Below are 20,954 nucleotides of genomic sequence, written 5' to 3' on the forward strand. Positions count from 1 at the left end.
TTTTCCCACTGCCATCTGCATGTGCCAGTATGAATAATCAGCTAGCTCTATAGTATGCTCTATAAGGGATGTTAGCACATGTTCAGGACAGCAGGAGGAGAAACATGTAGCAGCAGATTGAATTGAAGCATGTCTCCCCTTTAATACAAAGATCTTGGTTCATTAAGAGGTGACACCTTTATTTTATGATATTTCATTACTGGATTGATGCTGAATTTCTAACCAGTTTCTTAAAGCCCAATCTCCAAGGAAAACATAAATTCTCCGTTGCTGTGGGGTTGCCCCTACACTCCAAAGGTTAAATGCTTGTTTATGTCTAGGTGATTGGAAAAGCAATTTTACTTAGGAGTCGCTAGAGATTTGGGTCCTGCACATCCAGGTAATGCGGATTTTTCATTCACTTAGACTTGCACCAGGAGAAATCAGTCCTTAAGCTTTGTTTTGAACTTTTATTAAAGGGTTTAGAACTTAGATAGAGTAAGGGGTATATGGGATGCCCAAGGCAAATGGCAACAGAGGCAAACTTCCTGATCTATATTACAGGTCTTTACACAGAAATCCTCTTCTGGAGAGCCAGGCAATATCACCCAATGTGCTTCTCCAACTCAGATGTTCCTCAATCCGACTGTATGAAGAAATCCCTGGACAGGGGATCTAGTAGTAACTACTAGAAGGGAAATAGTCCCAGCTGCAGAACGAGTTAGGTTTCCTACCAAAATGCTCTCTACCTTTTCTGGCCCAGGGGGTGTAGATGTACTCACTCCTTCTCCTGGACTGCTGTTGGATCGATGGCTGCTACCAGGCCTATTAGCTGGGTCGATGCTTCCCTGCCGCCAGGTGATCCTCTCTCAGGGGGCCAGTGAAGTCCACAGATTTCCCCCTGTCAAGGTTCCTGTGCCTGGAGGTGAGCCCCTTCCAGATTAGGCTCTCTCCCAGGCTCCAGCACCTCAACCTCACTTCTCCATCTTCCACCCAAACTCTCCTCCTGCTGAGCTGGCTCTCTTACTTTTAAAAGTTGTCCTGGCCCCTTTCAACTTCCTGTTGGGGATTGGCCAGGTTCCCTCAAGAGTACAAGCCAGACACTCCCCAGATCCTCCCACTGCTTATAGGCCTTCCTCCAAAGCTCTAGAGCAGGGGGAAATTCAAGAGGGGCTGGCCTGCAGAGCCTCTCAGCTCCTGACTGCAATGACTTTCTGGCTATCACACCCAGGCTGCTATTCAGCCCCCCTCTCTATCAATCAGAATCTAGCTCCCCCTAGCTATGTAGGAGGGTGCTACACTTACCTGATCTTCCTCCACCCGGCAGCCGCCATTTCCCTACACTTTGGCAGTGAACTTCTCCTCAGTGTTGTTCTGTCTAATGCAGGACTGTGGGCATTGCATTGTACTTGATGACCTGTGACTGCCAAAGTGTAGGTGAGAACAGGCTGTGGGAACATGTCTAGCTCATGCGGAGCAGATGACTGGGTAAGAAAAACTACTTTATCTAGTCCCTTATACCTAAATGAACAAGCAGGGAAGTATTCTTGTTTTCCCAGGTATTCAGCTTTTTATATATATATATATATATATATATATACACACATACACACAGTGGGTAATATAAGTATTGAATATGTCACCATTTTTCTAGGTAAATATATTTGTAAAGGTGCTATTGACATGAAATTTTCACCACATGTCAGTAACAGCCCATGCAATCCATACACACAAGGAAACCAAATCAAATAAGTTCAGAAATTAAGTTATGTGTAATAAAATGGAATGACATAGGGAAAAAGTATTGAACACATGAAGAAAGGGAGGTACAAAAAGGCATGGATAACCAAAACACCAGCCAAAATCTATTAGTAATTAGTGCAAATTGATGTCAGCTTGTTCAGTCTTAACTGATGGCCTAAAAAAAAGGTGTCTCATTACCAAGGTGTCACACAAGAAATATCTCATGATGGGTAGAAGTAAAGAGCTCTTTCAAGACCTTCACAACCTTATTTTTGCAAAACATATTGATGGCATTGGTTACAGAAGGATTTCAAAGCTTCTGAATGTTCCAGTGAGCACTGTTGGGGCTATAATCCGGAAGTAGAAAAAACATCATTTCACCATAAGCCAGCCACGACCAGGTGCTCCTCGAGATTTCTGACAGATTTCTGACACAGGAGTGAAAAGAATTATCAGAATTGTCAAAGAGCCAAGGACCACTTGTGAAGAGCTTCAGAAAAACCTGGAATTAGCAGGTACAATCGTTTTAAAGAAAACAATAAATAATGCATGCAACCACCATGGCTTGCATGCACGCTCACCATGCAAGACTCCATTGCTGAAGAAAAAGCTAATTGAAGCTCGTTTAAAGTTTGCTGCACAACATTTAGACAAGCCTGTGGAATACTCGGAGAATATAGTCTGATAAGATGAAATTGAACTCTTTGGATGCCATAATACACACTATATTTGGAGGTCAAATGGCACTGCACATCACCCCAAAAACACCCACACCAACAGTGAAGTTGGGAGGTGAGAACATCATGGTGTAGGGCTGTTTTTCAGTATATGGTACTGGCAAACTTCATATCATTGAAGGAAGGATGAATGGAAAAATGTACCAAGACATTCTTGATAAAAATCTGCTGCCATCTACCAGGATGATGAAGATGAAATGAAGGTGGACATTTCAGCAAGACAATGATCCCAAACACAAAGCCATGGAAACTCTCAAATGGCTTCAAAAAAAGAAAATAAAGTTGCAAGAGTGGCCTAGCCAATCACCTGACTTAAAAATATATGGAAAGAACTAAAGATCAGAGCTCATAGAAGAGGCCCACTGAACCTTTAAGATTTGAAGACTGTGTGAAAGAACAGGCCAAAATCACACCTGAGCATTGCATGCGACTAGTTTCTCCACACAGGAGGCGTCTTGAAGCTGTCATTACCAACAAAGGATTTTATATGAAGTATAAAATACATTTCAGTTAGCTTGTTCAATACTTTTTCCCTGTGTTACTCCATTTTATTACACATAACTTAATTTCTGAACTTGCTTTGGTTTCTTTGTATGTATGGATTACATAGGTTGTTACCGACATATGGTGAAAATCTCATGTCCATAGCACCTTTAGAAATATACTTATTGAGAAAAATGGTGACGTATTCAATACTTATTTTACCCGATATATATATATATATATATATATATATATATATATATACACACACATACATACACATACATATATTTTTTATTTCCTGGCTGGTGCATTTATACTATGTTGGCAGATGGTGATTATTACCAGTCTGATTTACAGAGGGAGTTAGAGCGGCCATTGTGACAAGCCCCTGATTAACAACCCCTTCTCTGCTCATTGGTGGAATAAAAATAGCCAGGCATCTCTTTTTTACAAACAGAGAAATAAACTAATAATAAACAAAAATATTAACTGAAAGCAATTTTTTAAGGCATTATTCTACCTACAACAATGTCACCTTTGTGATAGATATACCTCCTGATCTGAGAACATAGCCCAGTGTACTAGATACAAACATACTCCAGCCCCGCTTTCATCATACTATGCCCATCATAAAACTTTAATTCCCAATCAAGTGCTGCAATGAGTCACTCTATGAAATAGGCTCCATCAGTCTGACCTTTGTACAGAAGCACCATCAATCTCTTTACATTCTGTTGTATAGAGATTTATTAAGCAGATTGTTTGTCACTGTGTAATTGAATCTCCCTCTTACAACAAGCCTGGAATCTGTCCCAAACACTTTATTCTGATTGTACTATTCGAGCCTGCCTTGACCCAGCACAGGCTGGAGCAACATGATTTCCCTAGTCTTGCTTTATAACCTTTCATAATCCTTATACACTGTCACCCATCCCACCTCTTAATCAAAAATGAATAATGACAACTAGGATTCTTGGTGAGGAAAGAATGTGAAAGAGGACCTGTCACCTGAATAATCATAATTCAAATAGATTGTAAGCAACACTTAAAGTGACACTAAGGGGTTTATTTACTAAAGCCGGAGAGTCCAAAATCAGACTCCCTTCTGCATAGAAACCAATCAGCTTCTAACCTCAGCTTGTTCAATGAAGCTTTGGCAATGAAACCTGGAAGCTGATTGGTTTCTATGCAGAAGTGAGTCTGATTTTGCACTCTCCAGCTTCCCCAAACATCATTCATACACATCCACTACTTAAAGGTCCTGTAATCTATTTTTCATGAAATATTTTCCTAAACTTCTCCTTTCCCCTTCACTTCTGTTTGTTTGGAACAAGCAGCTCACATTGGTTATGATGATTTGCACTGCTATGAATGCTATACATCCCATAGTCCCTAAGCCTTCTCAGGAGCTAACATTAGAGGGTGGCTATGTTCCTGCATACTCAGTAAGAAAATCTGTATGCTACCAAGACTTAAATCAATAAATAAAATAAAAATTAACTACAGCTGCAGCAAACAACAAATATGTTCTCACACCGAAAACCATAGAATATCTAAAAAAGGGTGGCACTACTCATAAAGCACATAAACAAATTACCTTCTCATAAACACATGAAATCATACCAATAAATTCAATTAAAATGAAAAAAACCTCAATATTATCAAATACATGTGAAAGTTCATTAATAATCCTTGCGTAAATAATACTCAGATCCATGCTCCACCACGAAACTGAAGTGCTCCACCATCAATAGAAATGCCTGCTCATCTGGCTCGTAGACCTGTACGGATATACAGGTCACAAAAGGGTTTTTCAAATCATATAGTGACATCTCCATTCATCGCAGGCTCCAATTTATTTATTTATTTATTTTATCGAGTTTATATAGCGCCAAAGGGTTTGCTCAGCGCTGTACAATAGAGGGGGGGACAATACATGAAACAGTACAGTAACAACAAACAGCACACAAAGGGTAAGAGGGCCCTACTCTGTCGAGCTTACAATCTAGGAGGGAGGGGGTAGAGGTACAGGAGGAAATGGCTGTGGGGGATGGAGTGGTAGGAGGAGGGAAGGGCAGCGGCTGTTAGGTGAGGGTGGGGTAGGCTTCCCTGAAGAGGTGGGTTTTCAGGGAGCGCCTGAAGGTGAGGAGGGAAGGTGACAGTCTGATGGATTGGGGTAGTGAGTTCCAGAGGATGGGGGAGGACCTGGAGAAGTCTTGCAGTCGTGCGTGGGAGGAGGAGACCAGGGAGCAAGATAGAAGGAGGTCCTGTAAAGAGCGAAGGGTACGGGTAGGGTGGTACCTGGGAATCAGGTCGGTGAGGTAGTTAGGGGCAGTGTTGTGAATGGCCTTATAGGTCAGAGTGAGCAGTTTGAATTTAATGCGTTGGGCAATGGGGAGCCAGTGGAGGGAGAGGCAGAGGGGGGTGGCAGAGGTGGAGCGGCTGGTGAGGTGGATGAGTCTGGCCGCTGAGTTCAGGATGGTCTGAAGCGGGGAGAGTTTGCACTGAGGTAGGCCGGAGAGGAGGGAGTTGCAGTAGTCAAGGCGTGAGATAATCAGGGAGTGTACGAGTAGTTTAGTGGTGTCTGGGGTAAGGAAGGAGCGTATCTTGGCGATGTTCCGGAGGTGGAGCCTGCATGTGTTTGTAAGTGATTTGACATGAGGTTGAAAGGAAAGGCTCCAATAGGAGATATTGAGAATGGTTCCCTTTAAATGTTACGCATCATTTCAATCGTCTACAAATAGCTCAAAGAAGAAAAAGGAGGAGGCCCCCAATAGTGTAGTACCTTTTATTATTATTTAAATTAGTAAACCGCAAAAAAAACACAGTCAAATATTATATATGAGTCACACGCTCATTATCAACATAAGAATATATAGACTGGTTTCAGCTCCAGACCAGAAGTCATGCCACTTGGCTCCACCCTACGCGTTACGTCACTAACTCATGTGATTTCATTAAATCATTTTCCAAACCTCTCCTTTTCTCCTTTTTTTCTTCTTTTTTTTTTTAACAAGTAGCTCATGTTAGTTGGTGATGTGTACTGATATGAATGCTACATAGTCCATAATCCCTAGTCCTTCTCAGGTGCGTACATTAGGATGGCTATGTTCCTAGATACAGTAGAACCATGAAGAACAAACATAGCCAAACTGTAAAAGGGAGTTGGATTGCAGAAATAAAGAAACGAATTTGGAGATTTGGAGGAGAACAATGGAAAATGTTTTTTTGAATAATGATACCATATTTGAATAGAATTTTTTTTAACCTGAGTTTAGAGTCACTTTTAAGACTGATGCACACAGGGCATTTTTGCAGCCTTTTAAAAGCATCAGGTGGGGTTTTTTTTTACTGCTTCCAAACGGCCCTCCGTGTTATCGTATGTCTCCATGCACACATAGACTTTTAGAGACTTTTTGCAGCAGTAGCGTTTACCAGCAGGAAAAAAACCCAGGGCCAGTGCATCCAGGAGCACCAGCGTTTTCGCAGAAAAAAAACTCTTGACCCGTGTAAACACAGGCTAAACATGTGTTAACACTAGGAGCATTTAGCTTGAGTGTTAATTAATTTCAATGTCCAGAATAAATTATTAGAAAAAGTATATTATATAGGGTGCGCTTGTTAGAGCCCAACCTCTGTAGCTGTAGGATAAAGGTGCCAGATGGATATCAGGGATGGATGGATGGGAGCAGTTACACTGAGGCAGCTCTTCTTAGAGTGGAAGCAAGGTTCTAATGCAGTAAACATGAAAAAAGAGGGGAAGGTCCAGGTCTGAAGAAGAAGCCTACTGAGCATGCTCCGAAACGCATTACCACCCCATTCACCTCCTACAGACAGAGCTGCTGCTGGACGGCTGGATGTCTCACCTGGATCTTAATACACCACACGATGAGTCTTTTTAAATATTTATCTTGTAAGTGCAATTTATCTATTGTTCACTAATAGATTGTCTATACTGCACTTAGAGGCGCTTTCCTATCTTTTTCAGAATAAATTATTATTCTGGCCAATTAAATTAATTAATGCCCAATCGCCTTGACTCTTGTAAATGTGCCTTAAGGCCTGTGAAAGCGTTAGACACTTTGACAAGCGTCAGGCATTTTTTCTGCCAAAACGCTGCTGCCAAGAGGAGTAGCTTTTTAAAAACGTTCTGTGTGCGTGCGGCCTAAAGCTATAAAAATAAATATTCCTTGTATACAGTACTTTGTATACAGTGTGATACTAGGTTTTATTTTTGATAGTAAGAAAGGAACATTTGTCTCATAATGTCTGCAAATGAAGCTCTCCAAGACAAGTAATATTTGTATAAATATATTTATGTGGAAGGCCTGTGAATAAAAGCCACACTGGTTTTTAAAACATAATCATTAGCTTATGCAGAAGACTCACTTCTGAGCAGTCATTGACCATCTGGGACAAACATTCCCTCTCAAAGGATTAACCCTTCCCTATTCCCATATTGATCCAAGTGGCTTAGTATGAGTGTGAGTGGTGGCCCTCAGGTATGGGGAGATTAGGGAGCGGTTTGTATGAATGGCTTAAAAAAGTCCCAACAGATACTCTATAGGGGCTTGTGTTGATGGGCAAATGCAGCTTGATTTCAGGAGAATTTGATATCAGTTTGAAGCACATTCGAGATCCTTCTGACCAGAATTTGTCCTGATTCTAATCTTCTTCAAGCTGCTTTTGCAATTCCAATGACCTGTACAGGGGGAGAAATAGTTCTGACATGGCCAACAGCTCATCAACACAGGACATATATCCCGCCAATTTGTTCCATTGTTTCCCCTATGGCAATTATAGAAGTTAACAGAGCATTTGGCAATTTCACAAATTATAGGAATGTTTCCAAATTCCACAATATTTCTGTAAGAAATTATAAATTATTTCTGAACCGCGGTTTCTGCAATGTAGCAGCTTGCGGCCAAGACCAACAAAACGCTCTTGCATTTATAAACATGATGTGACATGCATAAAAATGCAAGGTCTGTTTATCTTTTAAAACCCCGCCTACTCTGTAAAAATGTAAAAATGCAAATGTTGAAAAAAAAAAGAAAATAACCTTAATTCACCCCCCCAGCTACTGGCTACTGGATCTGGGTGAAACATTACTTGACTTGTTGGTTGGACCCTGAGAACCTGAAAATCCCAAATATAAAGAGAAGACACCCTTACATTATGCTGGAGCACATTTGCACTGATCTAGGATCATCAGCTCTCCTAGGATCTAGCCAGAAAGCTGAGTAATGTCATCCTTGCAGTAGGCAGAAGTCAGGGTATAAGCTGACTATCTATTATCTATCATATAGGGGTCAACCAGATAAGCAGACCATATATTTTTATGTATATACTTTAACATAAAAGTATCGTAATATATTGTCTATGGCAGCATCAGACAATTGATGAAGAATGAGAATGTATAGTTTTTAATCAACCTAGCTCAGGAGTACCCATAATTTTTAAACAAAGGGCCAGTTTATTGTTCTTCAAACTTTAACTTCAGACTATAACCATTGGCTGGAGTAATCAATGCTCCATCTTTGGTGTTACTGGGAGAAATAGTGCCCCATTGTTGGTGTCAGTGAGAGGAATAGTGCCCCATCATTGGTGTCATTTGGAGGAATAGTGCCCCGTCATTGGTACCAGTGGGAGGAATAGTGTCCCATCATTGGTGTCAGTTGGAGGATTAGCACTCCAAGGGCTGAATAAAGGCAAGCAAAGGGCCACATCTGGCCCTTGAGCCATAGTTTGGAGACCACTGACCTAGATAAGTAAGAACAATTAAAACTGATTTACTATTGGTTGATATGTTTTGCAAAATATCAGTTTACTTGTTGAAAGAAGTATCCTAAAGAAATTAATATTAGCAAAGGAGTTGGGAAACATTTGCTACCACTAAAAACAGGAAAGGCTCAAGTTAGGTTCCAGCTGTAATTTTTTTTAGATTACTACCTGCTTACTGGAACTCAAAAAGGAACATCTCATAAAAACATGATTATATTTTTTTTCTTCTGTGCCCATAATTTGAATAATCAAGAATGCTATGATTGCAGGTGGAAAATAAAATTATAAAGGCCTTGAAAGCCGATGATCAGTTATTCTGCACCGAGGTTGGAAGCTACAACTGTCAGCGGTGCACAGAATATTAGCTGTGAAATACTATGAAGCTGTGATCTCTCTGTCACCAGAGACCAGGGGTTACAAACACAGAGGTAATGACATCATAACAAAGGGCAGCAATATGCCATTTAATATTTAAGATACGGTGAAACTAATTAGTGAATTTACATTAATAGCATAATAAAATGTTTAGATTTATTCCTGAATTAATTTTGCCTTTGAAATGTCACTTGCTAATAAATTAAAAACATAAGGCTATGCATTTTATACAATGGAAAGCATGTTCCCAAGTTGTCCATGCCTGGCTTAATGTTAGAGCCCATTTAGATTTATATGTGTGTAGAGGTGTGTTTTTTGTGGCATTAAGTAGTTGTGTTGTCATGTGCCAATGTGTGTTTTCCTTGTGCTTTGAGAATTGTTTTAACACGCATTAACTCACATTGTCAATGTATTTTTGAATGTAGAATTTGGAATGTACAGGGCTAACAGCCATTTTCAGCCATTGCCTAAGGCATGTTATTTATTTTTTTTATTTTCAGGCACTTATATAGCGCTGTCAATTTACGCAGCACTTTTTACACACATATATATTGTATCCATAATCCTCAAGGGGTGTACAATCTAAGGTCCCTAACTTACATTCATACATACACATATTAGGGCCAATTTAGACAGGATCTAATTAACCTACCAGCATGTCTTTGGAGTGTGGAAGGAAACCGGAGGAAACCCACGCAGGCACAAGGAGAACATGCAAACTCCATGCAGTTGGTGCCGTGGCTGGGATTTGAACCAACGACCCTAGTACTGCCAGGTGGAAGTGCTAACCATTTAGCCACTGTGCTGTGCTGTCAATACATATATTTTGATGTACTGCATTAACTACCATGAGCCTCTCAATGCAATAATAAAGCAGACCCACCACCACCATCACATATGTCGTGTTTTAAAAAATGCACTGAACAGACAGTGGGGTAAATTTAATAAGACTAGAGCACTCAGAATCTGGTGCCGCTGTGCATGGTAGCCAATCAGCTTCTGACTTGTTTAATTAAGCTTTGGCAATAAAACCCAGAAGTTGATTGGTTTCTATGAAGAGTTGCTCCAGATGCTGCACTCTCCAGTTTTCGGTAATAACCCCCACTGTCTTTCCTATTGTAAACCCACAGCACATATGTTTTCGTGCATTGGAATAAATGTGTTGCCATGTGTTCTGGTTTTGATAGTCCATTCATATGAATGCCCTGTAAAATGCACTGTAAAGTGGAAAAAGCACAGAAAGCACTATTTTTTCAGAACACCAGAATGTTCTGCACTTGCAAGATGCGTTTGGGGTGTTAATTGGCAACCACATGCAACTCACAAGGGCAGCACATTCACCTGTGGTGCAGAAAACACACATGGAATGCACCTTTTGGTGGCCTTTAATATTTTCCTACTTTCGGGTAGAGTGTTCTTACCTGTAGACAGATATCCTCCCCCCCGTACATTCTGCTGTGGAGTCAACTGTAAAATTGTAACATTGTATGCCTCTATTCACTTTCCAACCCAGTGACAATGGTCACCAGGATAGACAGAGACAATCTCTCAAACAAAGACAGAGTTATAAACACCCGACAGAACTTCTAATCTGGATCCATTCCTCCCCTTCAACTACTTCTTGATGTCTGTGTGCCTGTATCAAACTCTTACCCACTCTATTCATAGCTAGTTAAAGATTTTGGATTCAGTTCAAATTTAGTCTAGAAAGTTCTCCCCACCAGAATTACTGCCCATTTTATTTGCATGTCAGGACATGTTTTGATACTTGGTTACTTTATGTTAACTTACTGACCCAGCACCCGCAATGCCTTATTTCACTATTGTTCTTAGAAACTTAATTAGAGGAGCACATTTGATCTGTTTGATTGACATTTGAACTTCTGAACGGCAGAGAGGAGGAACCTCTGTTAGGTTTTTATTGCTAGCTATGTCATCACTGGAGAGAGCTGCTCTCTTTATATGTCCCCAGGACCAGGGGCGTATTTACCACAAGGCAAACAAGGCACTTGCCTAGGGTGGCGTTTTTCAGGGGGGGCAGCACCTCCCCCCAGAAGAAGGGATGAAAGAAGGGATATGCACACCATGGGAACCAGGTGGGATCCAAGAGAGGCTGTGGGCTTCTTGATGGTGTATGTAGAGCCTGACTCTCATTCCTGGGGATGTCCAGAGTTGTGAAGATGAGTGTCTCTCTATTGTTGGGGGGGGAGGGGGTAGTGGAAGGCTCTCCTCTGTGGGGGCAGGGGGGGAAAGGGGGGGTTGTTTTGTTTGGTGTCTGTGGGGGCAGATGATTTATGTGTTGCCTAGGGCAGCACAAAACCTAAATACACCACTGCCCAGGACAATTGTCACTAGGGCGGAAAGAAGAGAATCCTCTTAAATTGTAGAGATTTCCTTTTGTGTTTATAGGAAAAAAAGGGAACATTATTTTCCCCAATGGGACACAGAGAGCAGAGGGGTTTTAACTCTTCTCTTCCCAAAATTAAAAAAAATGACTTAATTATAAAACTGAATCTGTATTTGTTACTCAAGCAGAGTAAAGAAACTGGTTCAATTTATTTCTGCCCTCCCTGGCAGCACACACTCAAAATTCCTTTCCTGCCATACCTCCCCTTTCAGCCATCAGGAACAAAGAAAGAAGCCTTGGATAGGCTCCGAGTCACTTCATTCAACTTGGCGTTTACCTACACGCGCCTTTTCCGAAAATGAAACTTACAAATTATGGATGCGCATGCATGGGTAGACACAGAATGCAAAGAAGCATTGGCAGTTACAAGAGTATGCTCCTCTGAGTGATCAGGGGTCATGTGATTGCTCAGTTCTTGGTCTCAGAGCTGGAGAGTGACAGCTGCAACACCAGACTGATGCTGCAGCAGGGAGGTGAGTACGTGTGTTTGTTTTTTTGTAATCCCACATGACTCCTTTAAATTATTCTGTGCACGTTTAGTGTTTTTCCATTATAGACACTCCACAGAACCTTATGTTTAGCTTCACAGCAAATGCAGCTAGTGATAATTAATAAGCAAAAACCCCAGGGATCATTTTTTAAAATTGACTTTTACATAAAAAATAACACAAAAATCAATACTATAATGTGCATGCTGTAAATTGAGCTGAATCATATGTTAAAACCTTTAGTGAATTGGAAAAATACTTTTCAATCATGAAAAAGAATAGAGAATTATGCTCAATAACACAAATACTGCATTAGGTTATACTCCATTTTGTGACTGATCCCACTACAAACGTGACCATCCATGCACAGCACTAGATCATACATTATGGGACTGCAGTTGTAGCAGAAATCACTGTGAAAAGGGTAATGTGGCTGTATGGAATTATCAAAAAAACTCAGATTAAGCCCTTGTTTACACAGGCGGTGTAGGCAGTAAAAATAGGTGGTTAAGCTGGGGTTTTACTACCTCTCTGACCTCCAAGTTAATATGGTCAGTGGACACATTAGTACACACTACAGCGGTTGCAGTGCGGCATGGAAAATTATATACAACAGGTTGCATTTAGCAGGCAGTACCACTGCCAAACCTCCCCCAGCCTGTTTCAATAAATGTTTATTAAGCATATTGAACAATGCACCAGACAAGTATTTCGTTTCACAGTGATACAATATAAAGCTTACAGTATATATCAAGTACAGCAGATACAAACATGACCCATTGAAGCGAATGGACAATGGTGCAAATGTGAGCCAAATGTTGGCTCACAGCTGTGGCATGGTATTACCATTCATATTCCCTTGTAGGCAGCAAAAAAAACAAACAAAAACAGGCATTTAGGAGCTACAGTATCATCTCCGGAATACCTGGCAGCCGCCAGAAAGGGACAACAACATGTGTAAGGGAATTCCCAGAAGGAAGTAATGGATTCCAAAGAATTTTCAAGGGACCTTTTCAGCGACAGGCAGTAAAGGCAGCAGAAGTGAATATTACATTTGTTCCTTACTGGAGGTACCTTCCATCGTTGGACTTTCTGACTGTGGTACAGTTGCAGTGTTTTCTACATAGCATTCTCAGTGCTCTGATTAATTTTACTTGATGCCTCAAATTTACCTCTATAACAGTAAATTGGATTGATAGTAACTGATTGGATACCATCATCGTGTGCACTCTCCACTACTTTAGATAATGAGGGCTAGTTTACACATGCTTCAAAATGTGGCATTTGATACACTTTTTTTTAAAGCACTGCTAATGCCAATCAAAGCACTTCTCACCAAATAAAATGGTAAGTTTACAGCCCTGTTCACATGTTGTTTGCTTTGCTTTGCTTCACTTTAAAAATTGTCGTTCGCTTGGTGCTTCAAAGCATCTCCAAAGCCTCCATTGAAGTCTATAACAAAGCTAGCTAACAGCACCTGCAGCTTTTGAGGAGCTTTTATTCAGAGTTAGCTTTGCTTTGTTTTGGAGGTATTGCAGGTATGAGATGTCCCAGGATGCAATGGGAAACCAACGAGCGAACCTGAAAGATGTCATCAGCAGTCTCTTCCGGTTTATGTGTATATATTCTGAAAGTGCCTGATGTAGATGTCACATCTGGTGTGCAGGGAGGAGCAGCAGAAAGGTGAGCAGGTTCTGGACTGGAGCGGTGCAACTAGCAGACAGCAAACATTATGTGCAACATGGGAATGCTTTAGCGGGACCGGAGAGAGAGGATTGAACGGTGGAGGATCAGCAGAGCTAGCAGACTAGCAATGTCATATGTGGTGCGCAGCGTGGGAACAATATAGCAAGAGGTGAATGGAGACCAGGGAGATAGGAGGATCAGCAAACCAGAGGATTACTATTGAGCAGGGGATGAGCAGAGCTGGGGGTTACTACTGGGTGGGAGACAAGCAGAGTTGGGGTTTACTACTGAGTGGTGGATCAGCATTTCTGGGGGTTACTACTGAGTGGAGGATCAGCAGAGCTGGGGGTTACTACTGAGCAAGGAATCTACTGAACAAGGATACTAATAAGCTAGATATCTGCTGAATGAGGGTACCAATGAGCTGAGGATCTTCTGAACAGCAGTACTAATGAGCTGGGGATCCGCTGAGTGGGGGCACTACTGAGCTGGGGGTCTACTGGTCCCCTTTAATACAAATAGAAAATCAACACACACACAGGGCATTTGCCAAGCTTCATTAAAGCTTCAAAAAAGCATCAATGAAGCATCACCAAAGCATCAAAAACACGTTAAAAAAACCATGTTGAAGAGGTAGGCACTTTAATGTGTGTTGAAGTCGAAGCAAGTGTAAATTAGTCCGTAGAGTACACAGACTTTAGAGGTTATTTGGACATGTAGGCATGATCTGACCTCTCTAAGCTTGAACTCTCTGTAGGGTGTTGCCAGGGGCGGACTGACAACTCCTGGGGCCCCTGGGCAATAGGGGATCATGGGGCCCCTGTGTCCTTGCCCAAACTATGAAAAAGGTACCAGGGGCATCTCATGGGGCCCCCTACTGACCCCGGGCCCTTGGGCAGTGCCCGAGTTTCCAAATGGTCAGTCCGCCCCTGGGTGTTGCACAGTTCTTCCTAAACATGTATGCCTGTCTTGGCAGAGAATACACATTTATAGACAAGGAAGGGGGCAAAAGAAAGAAGGATGTTACTGACTCCATGTAGGTTTTCTCCCTGAAAGGTCATCAGCTCTGGGAAAAAGATAGATGGTGGGCGTCTACAAGTGAGATAGATATGGAATCATCAGCCCTTCCAATAAAAAATGGTTGGATGCAGTGACTGCCATCCTACATCTATGGCTACCTCACCACGGGTGACAGGTCCACCTTCATTTGCCATTAATATGCAACAATTATTTTAGTAAGACATTTAGGACATGAGTCAGAGTGCTATGACATTGAAATCCTCTCTCCAAGCCACTATAATGTAGAGCGACTTTCCATAAATCCAGACATCATAACTAGCCATGCAATTTATAATTCAGACACTGAAATAGCTGAACGTCTTTATGGCTATTTGTTGTTTAACAAAATCTATCTGTCTGAGTGTCCTCAGTAGTAATTGTGATTCTTATCATCCCTACACTTTATGAGACCTGCATTACCTGATGAAATATGAGCAATAGCCACATGCATTATTTATTCTTATTGAAAGACACTATTGAGTCTAATCTGAGAAGATGATTTATGGATGTCGCTGCTTTGTTTAACACTAAACATTCATGTTCATGTGCTCTTTGTGATGAGTTTTTGTGTCCTCATAACAACTGGTGGATAAACCAACCAACATTTTATAGAAGATAAATCCAATAACTCACCCAGATTTGCAGTTTAATTCTTTTTTCATTTTTGAAGACTGTCTTAACCTTGAAATCAATTCCAACCGTGCTCACGAATGCAGATGTGAACGAGTCATCAGCATAGCGAAACAAGAATGATGTTTTGCCGACGCTGCTGTTTCCGATAATGAGCAGCTTGAACATGTAATCAAAGTTCTGATCGGAAGTCTCTTTCTGTCCATATCTGGAATCCTGTACAGAGGCCATCTGGAAGAACCAAAGATATAGACACATAAATTATTTGTAGTTTCCTATTTTGCAGTGATCATTGGACATATGGACACAAACATTACCAATGTCTGCATACATGTGTTTAGAACTTTGTCACAGATATCATTAAAATCGGTATTGATTGAGAACCCAGGTGTTGGTTGATCCTGGACCCAGTTAATGACACTGCATTACCCCACCATCTAACCCCCCCAACAATCTCCTTTCCATAACCTCATCTGAATCCATCCCCTTCCCACCTATAAATCCCTGCATCTTATATATGATTAGAACTTTGTCAATAATATAATGATGAAAGGTGTAGCCTGAGGATGCTGGGCTTCCTACATGAGCTGACATTACCGCACCATCTAGCAAACCCACCTCTGATGTCTCTCTGCATTTCTCTCTTCCATACCCCATTTGCATCCAACACCTCCACCAGTAAAAACCCCTGCACTTCCTCAAAGGGTTAAAAACATTGCCACCCAAATAAACCCTATTCACTCTTTTGGGGTTGGATTGCAGCAATTCCCATGGACAAACTACAGCACACAATGGCATGTGTGTGATGAAGAGGGATGAGTGAAATTAGAATTTCCATAAGCCAGAGATTTTGGTAAAATTCAGATTTTACGCAAAAATTACTTTTTTTGGGAAATTGAAAAAAAATAAAGAAAAATTGCACAAATAACAAAAAGATGCACAAAAGGAGACAACACAAATATAATGAACACTAAATGAAAAAAACTAAATTACCTTAATTACACACACACACAGAGTTTTTTGGTGACATTTTGGTGAAATAGATTTAAACTGGAAATCCATCCAAAAAGGGAAGTTCCGCTTTTCTCCCTCCTCCCCCACTCCTCTCCTATATTTGGAATGTTTTTTGGGAGAGGGAGGAGTGGATACCTGCTATTGATAGGTACCCATTCCCACTCTGACTGCGTAGGTTCCTTCCCCAGCAGCCTCTTGGGACATGTCAGAGTATTCAGGGGGCGCAGTGCAGTCTGCACATGCGCAGTGGGTAGATGGCTGTGAAGCCACAAGGATTCAGTCAGCTGCCCACAGTTAAAATGCCAGTGCCTGGACCCGAAGACAGGGCAAAGAGCCAGGTTGGGTGAGGACATCGCTGGATCCTGTAAGTGTGTGTTTTTTAAAAGTCAGCAGCAACAGTGTTTGTAGCTGCTGACTTTTACATTTTTCTTTACAGGATGAAGATCGTCTTTAATCAAAATCACTCCACAAGTGAAAGTAGTATTAAACTAATAAAAAAAGCATTTATTAAATTGCAGCTTACTATTTTTTACATGTGATGGCTGCATTAGTTTTTCTTTAGGCTTTCTTTCTTTTATTTTCATTTGATGATCCAGCCACTAAGTACAATGCCTTGAAAAAGTATTCATACTTCTTGAAGTTTTCCACATTTTGTCATGTTACAACCAAAAATGTAAATGTGTTTTATTGGGATTTTATGTGATAGACCAGGGGTCCTCAAACTTTTTAAACAGGGGGCCAGTTCACTGTCCCTCAGACCATTGGAGGGCCGGACTATAGTTAAAAAAAAAAAAAAACTATGAACAAATGTGGACACATTACAGTAGATGAGCAAAAACTGCGGACATACAACGGTGGCGGGAATACTGGGCTGGCCGCTCCATAAGACGCACAGACATTTCACCCCAAGTATGTCTTATGGAGCGAAATAGTGCCCCATCATTGGTGTCAGTGGGAGGAATAGTGCCCCATCATTGGTGTCAGTGGGAAGAATCGTGCCCCATCAGTGTCAGTGGGAGGAATAATGGCCCATCATTGGTGTCAGTGGGAAGAAACATGCCCCATCATTGGTGTCAGTGGGAAGAAATGTGCCCCATCATTGGTGTCAGTGGGAGGAATAGTGCCCCATCATTATTGTCAGTGGGAAGAATCGTGTCCCATCATTGGTGTCAGTGGGAGGAATAGTGCCCCATCATTAGTGTCAGTGGGGGGAGGAATAGTGCCCCATTGTTGGTGTCAGTGGGGGGAGGAATAGTGCCCCATCGTTAGTGTCAGTGTGGGGGGGGGGGGGAATAGTGCCCCGTCATTGGTGTGAGTGGGGGAAGGGGATAGTGTCCCAAGATTGGTGTCAGTGGGAGGAATAGTGTCCCATCATTGGTGTCAGTGGGAAGAATAGTGCCCCATCTTTGGTGTCAGTGGAATGAATAGTACATCATTGGTGTCAGTGGGGGGGAATAGTAACCTGTCATTGGTGTCAGTGGGGGGGGGGGGATAGTGTCCCAACATTGGTGTCAGTGGGAGGAATAGTACCCCATCATTAGTGTCAGTGGGGGAAGGAATAGTGTTCCATCGTTTATTGTCAGTGGGGGCTGGAATAGTGCCCCATCGATGTCAGTGGGGGGGAGGAATAGTGCCCCATCGTTGGTGTCAGTGGGGGGAGGAATAGTGCCCCATCATTAGTATCAGTGACACCAATGATGGGGCACTATTCCTCCCACTGACACCAATGACACTTAACTTGCTGACCCCTGTTCCAGCATGGTGCTGCTGCAGCCAGCATACCTGATTGCAGCAGCACCATCTGCACGGCACACTTACCTGGCAGCTGTCCTTCTTCTCTCTGGCCTCTCCCTCACTCGATGTTCGCGGGGCCGCTCGGCTCCGCCTCCTCGCAGGTGATTGGCCGCCTGTGTACCTTTCCTGGGCTACAGTTCTGGTGCCCAATCACTGGTGAAGACGCGGAGCCGAGCGGCAGCGCGAACATCGGGTGAGGGAGTGGCCGGAGTGAATGAAGGAGCAGAGCTTCCTGGACTGGATCATCGTGGGACTGGGACCGGAGCCGGGTAAGATACAGCAGCCCCCTGCCCACCCCTGTACTTGGTGTCCCCGTCCTCACGGCAACGAGGCCTCGATAAATGTCCTCGGCGGGCCGCATGTGGCCCGTGGGCTGTAGTTTGAGGACCCCTGTGATAGACCAACACTAAGTGGCACATATATGTGAAGTGGAAGGAAAGTGACAATCCATGATCTTAAAATGGAAAGAGTATAGCGCAACTGCAAACCTACCAAGACATGGCCGTCCACTTAAACTGACAGGCCGGGCAAGGAGAGCATTAATCAGAGAAGCAGCCAGGAAGCCCATGGTAACTCTGGAGGAGGTACAGAGATCCACAGCTCAGGTGGGAGAATCTGTCCACAGGACAACTATTAGTCATGCACTCCACAAATCTGGCCTTTATGGAAGAGTGGAAAGAAGAAAGACATTCTTGAAAGAAAGTCATAAGAAGTTCCGTTTGCTGTTTGCGAGAAGCCAAGTGGGGGAAACAGAAAACGGTAAAGAAGGTGATCTGGTCAGATGAGACCAAAATTGAACTTTTTGGCCTAAAAAGCAAAATGTGTGGTGGAAAACTAACACTGTACATCACCCTGAACACTCCATCCCCACTATGAAACATGGTGGTGGCAGCATCATGATGTGGGGATGCTTTTCTTTAGCAGGGACAGGGAAGCTGGTCAGAGTTGATGGGAAGATGGATGGAGCCAAATACAGGGCAGTTATAGCAGAAAGCCTGTTAGAGTCTGCAAAAGACTTGAGACTGGGGCAAAGGTTCACCTTCCAGCAGGACAATGACCCTAAACATACAGCCAGAGCTACAATGGAATGGTTTCCATCAAAGCTTGTTTATGTGTTAGGATGGCTTAGTCAAAGTCCAGACCTAAATCCAACTGTGATTGTGGATTTACTGTGTGAATCTGTGGCAAGACTTGAAAATTGCTGTTCATAGACGCTCTTCATCCAATCTGACAGAATTTTGCAAAGAATGGTCAAAAATGTCCCTCTCTAGATGTGTAAAACTGGTAGAGACGTCCCCAAAAAGTCTTTCAGCTGTAATTGCAGTGAAAGGTGGTTCTGCAAAGTATTGACTCATGAGGGCTGAATACAAATGCACACCACACTTTTCAGATATTTATTTGTAAAAAAATTTTGAAAACCATTTATCATTTTCCACTTCACTATTATGTGCCACTTTGTGTTGGTCTATCACATAAAATCCCAATAAAATACATTTAGGTTTTTGGTTGTAACATGACAAAATGTGGAAAATTTCAAGGGGCGTGAATACTTATTTTAGGCACTGTATGTTTTTTTTTCAAAAGCACAAGCTCTCCAGCAGAATGTATCACTTACAGGGATGAGACAATCCATTAAACACTAGCAGGGGTGCTTACAATGGTCAGCTTTCATTTTATTTATATAAAATCTTTATCCCAGTAGCAAACGACTTAAAACCAAAAGGTATTATCATGACAGACTTTACTGGCACATAGATTTGGACTTGAGATAGTGGCTATTTATATTCTATATAAAATCTTTATTCCAAAAGGAAAAAACTGTTACTGTAACTGCTTACAAAGTATTAGCTGTAGTTTGGCTTCAATGTGTTAGTGTGTTTAAATCTGCTAATAAATCAAACACTCACCTCCCCCCAGACAGACAATGCTGTTGTCCAAAGGCATCCCTTGTGCTTCATACAGAGTAGGGACACTCTAATACAGGAGGTGTGTTACTGGCCAGATCACCAGGTGAAAACAGAGGGAAAATGTCTAAGAAAAGAAGACTAATCTAGCCACCATGTCTAAACATTCGAAAGCTGCAAAATATTACATTTTTGATTTAGGGTTTAATACCGCTTGAAGTGATGATGCCCATGTACAAAAACAATTTACATACAAAGTAGGTCAATTCTCAGGACTGAATGGGCATAAATCCAAATCATTTTGCAGGTAAGACAGCTCCTATTTATCTATTTCAGTCTTATACTTAGCTGCTTGCCTGGAGCTCAGTTTTAACACCTCTGTATATATCAGATGCTATATGAGCTGTCAAAGATGTAAAAATGGCAGTCTGCATGTGCATTGGATATATACAGTATAGGTGTACCTGAGGAGACATAACGATTACACCCCTTACAGCTCAAGACACATTTAGAGTCCTGCTAGGCATACAGTTCTTCAAAAAACACCAGTTCTCTGGAGCTTTGAACAACATTGCATAGAGCATTAAAGGACTGCCAAGCAATGTCCTATGTGATTTTTACTGATAGAAATGTAGCACTCTCCTAGGTCACTAGGGGGTGCTAAGGTAATTCTTTTTTAGTAGGAGGCTGAATAGCAGCTGGGAAAAATAGTAAGAGGGTCAGATATTGGTGAGGGCTTAGAGGCTCTGCAGATCAGCTCACTTGAACTTTCCCCTGATCTAGAGACTTGGAGAACTCTCTAGAATTCAGTGGGTGGGGGTGAGGAGGAGCTGGTCTGCACTCTCAAGGGATCCTGGCCAATCCCCAA

At 42.0% G+C, this 20,954-nt stretch overlaps 1 protein-coding gene across 2 annotated transcripts in view; it reads right to left on the reverse strand.

Moving 5' to 3' along the window:
- The window catches only part of RAB3C (RAB3C, member RAS oncogene family), a 270,620-nt gene that overhangs the window by 205,996 nt on the left and 43,670 nt on the right, over nt 1-20,954 (reverse strand). For both annotated transcript variants that reach the window (XM_089688061.1, XM_089688060.1), the window contains exon 2: nt 15,378-15,605. In XM_089688061.1, the coding sequence (XP_089544187.1) occupies nt 15,378-15,605 (228 nt within the window). The remainder of the gene's footprint in view (nt 1-15,377; nt 15,606-20,954) is intronic.

The sequence above is a fragment of the Staurois parvus genome, unplaced genomic scaffold (assembly GCF_062004578.1).
Source record: "Staurois parvus isolate SC_StPar_1 unplaced genomic scaffold, SC_StPar_1.0 ptg000445l, whole genome shotgun sequence".
Classification (NCBI taxonomy): Eukaryota; Metazoa; Chordata; class Amphibia; order Anura; family Ranidae; genus Staurois; species Staurois parvus.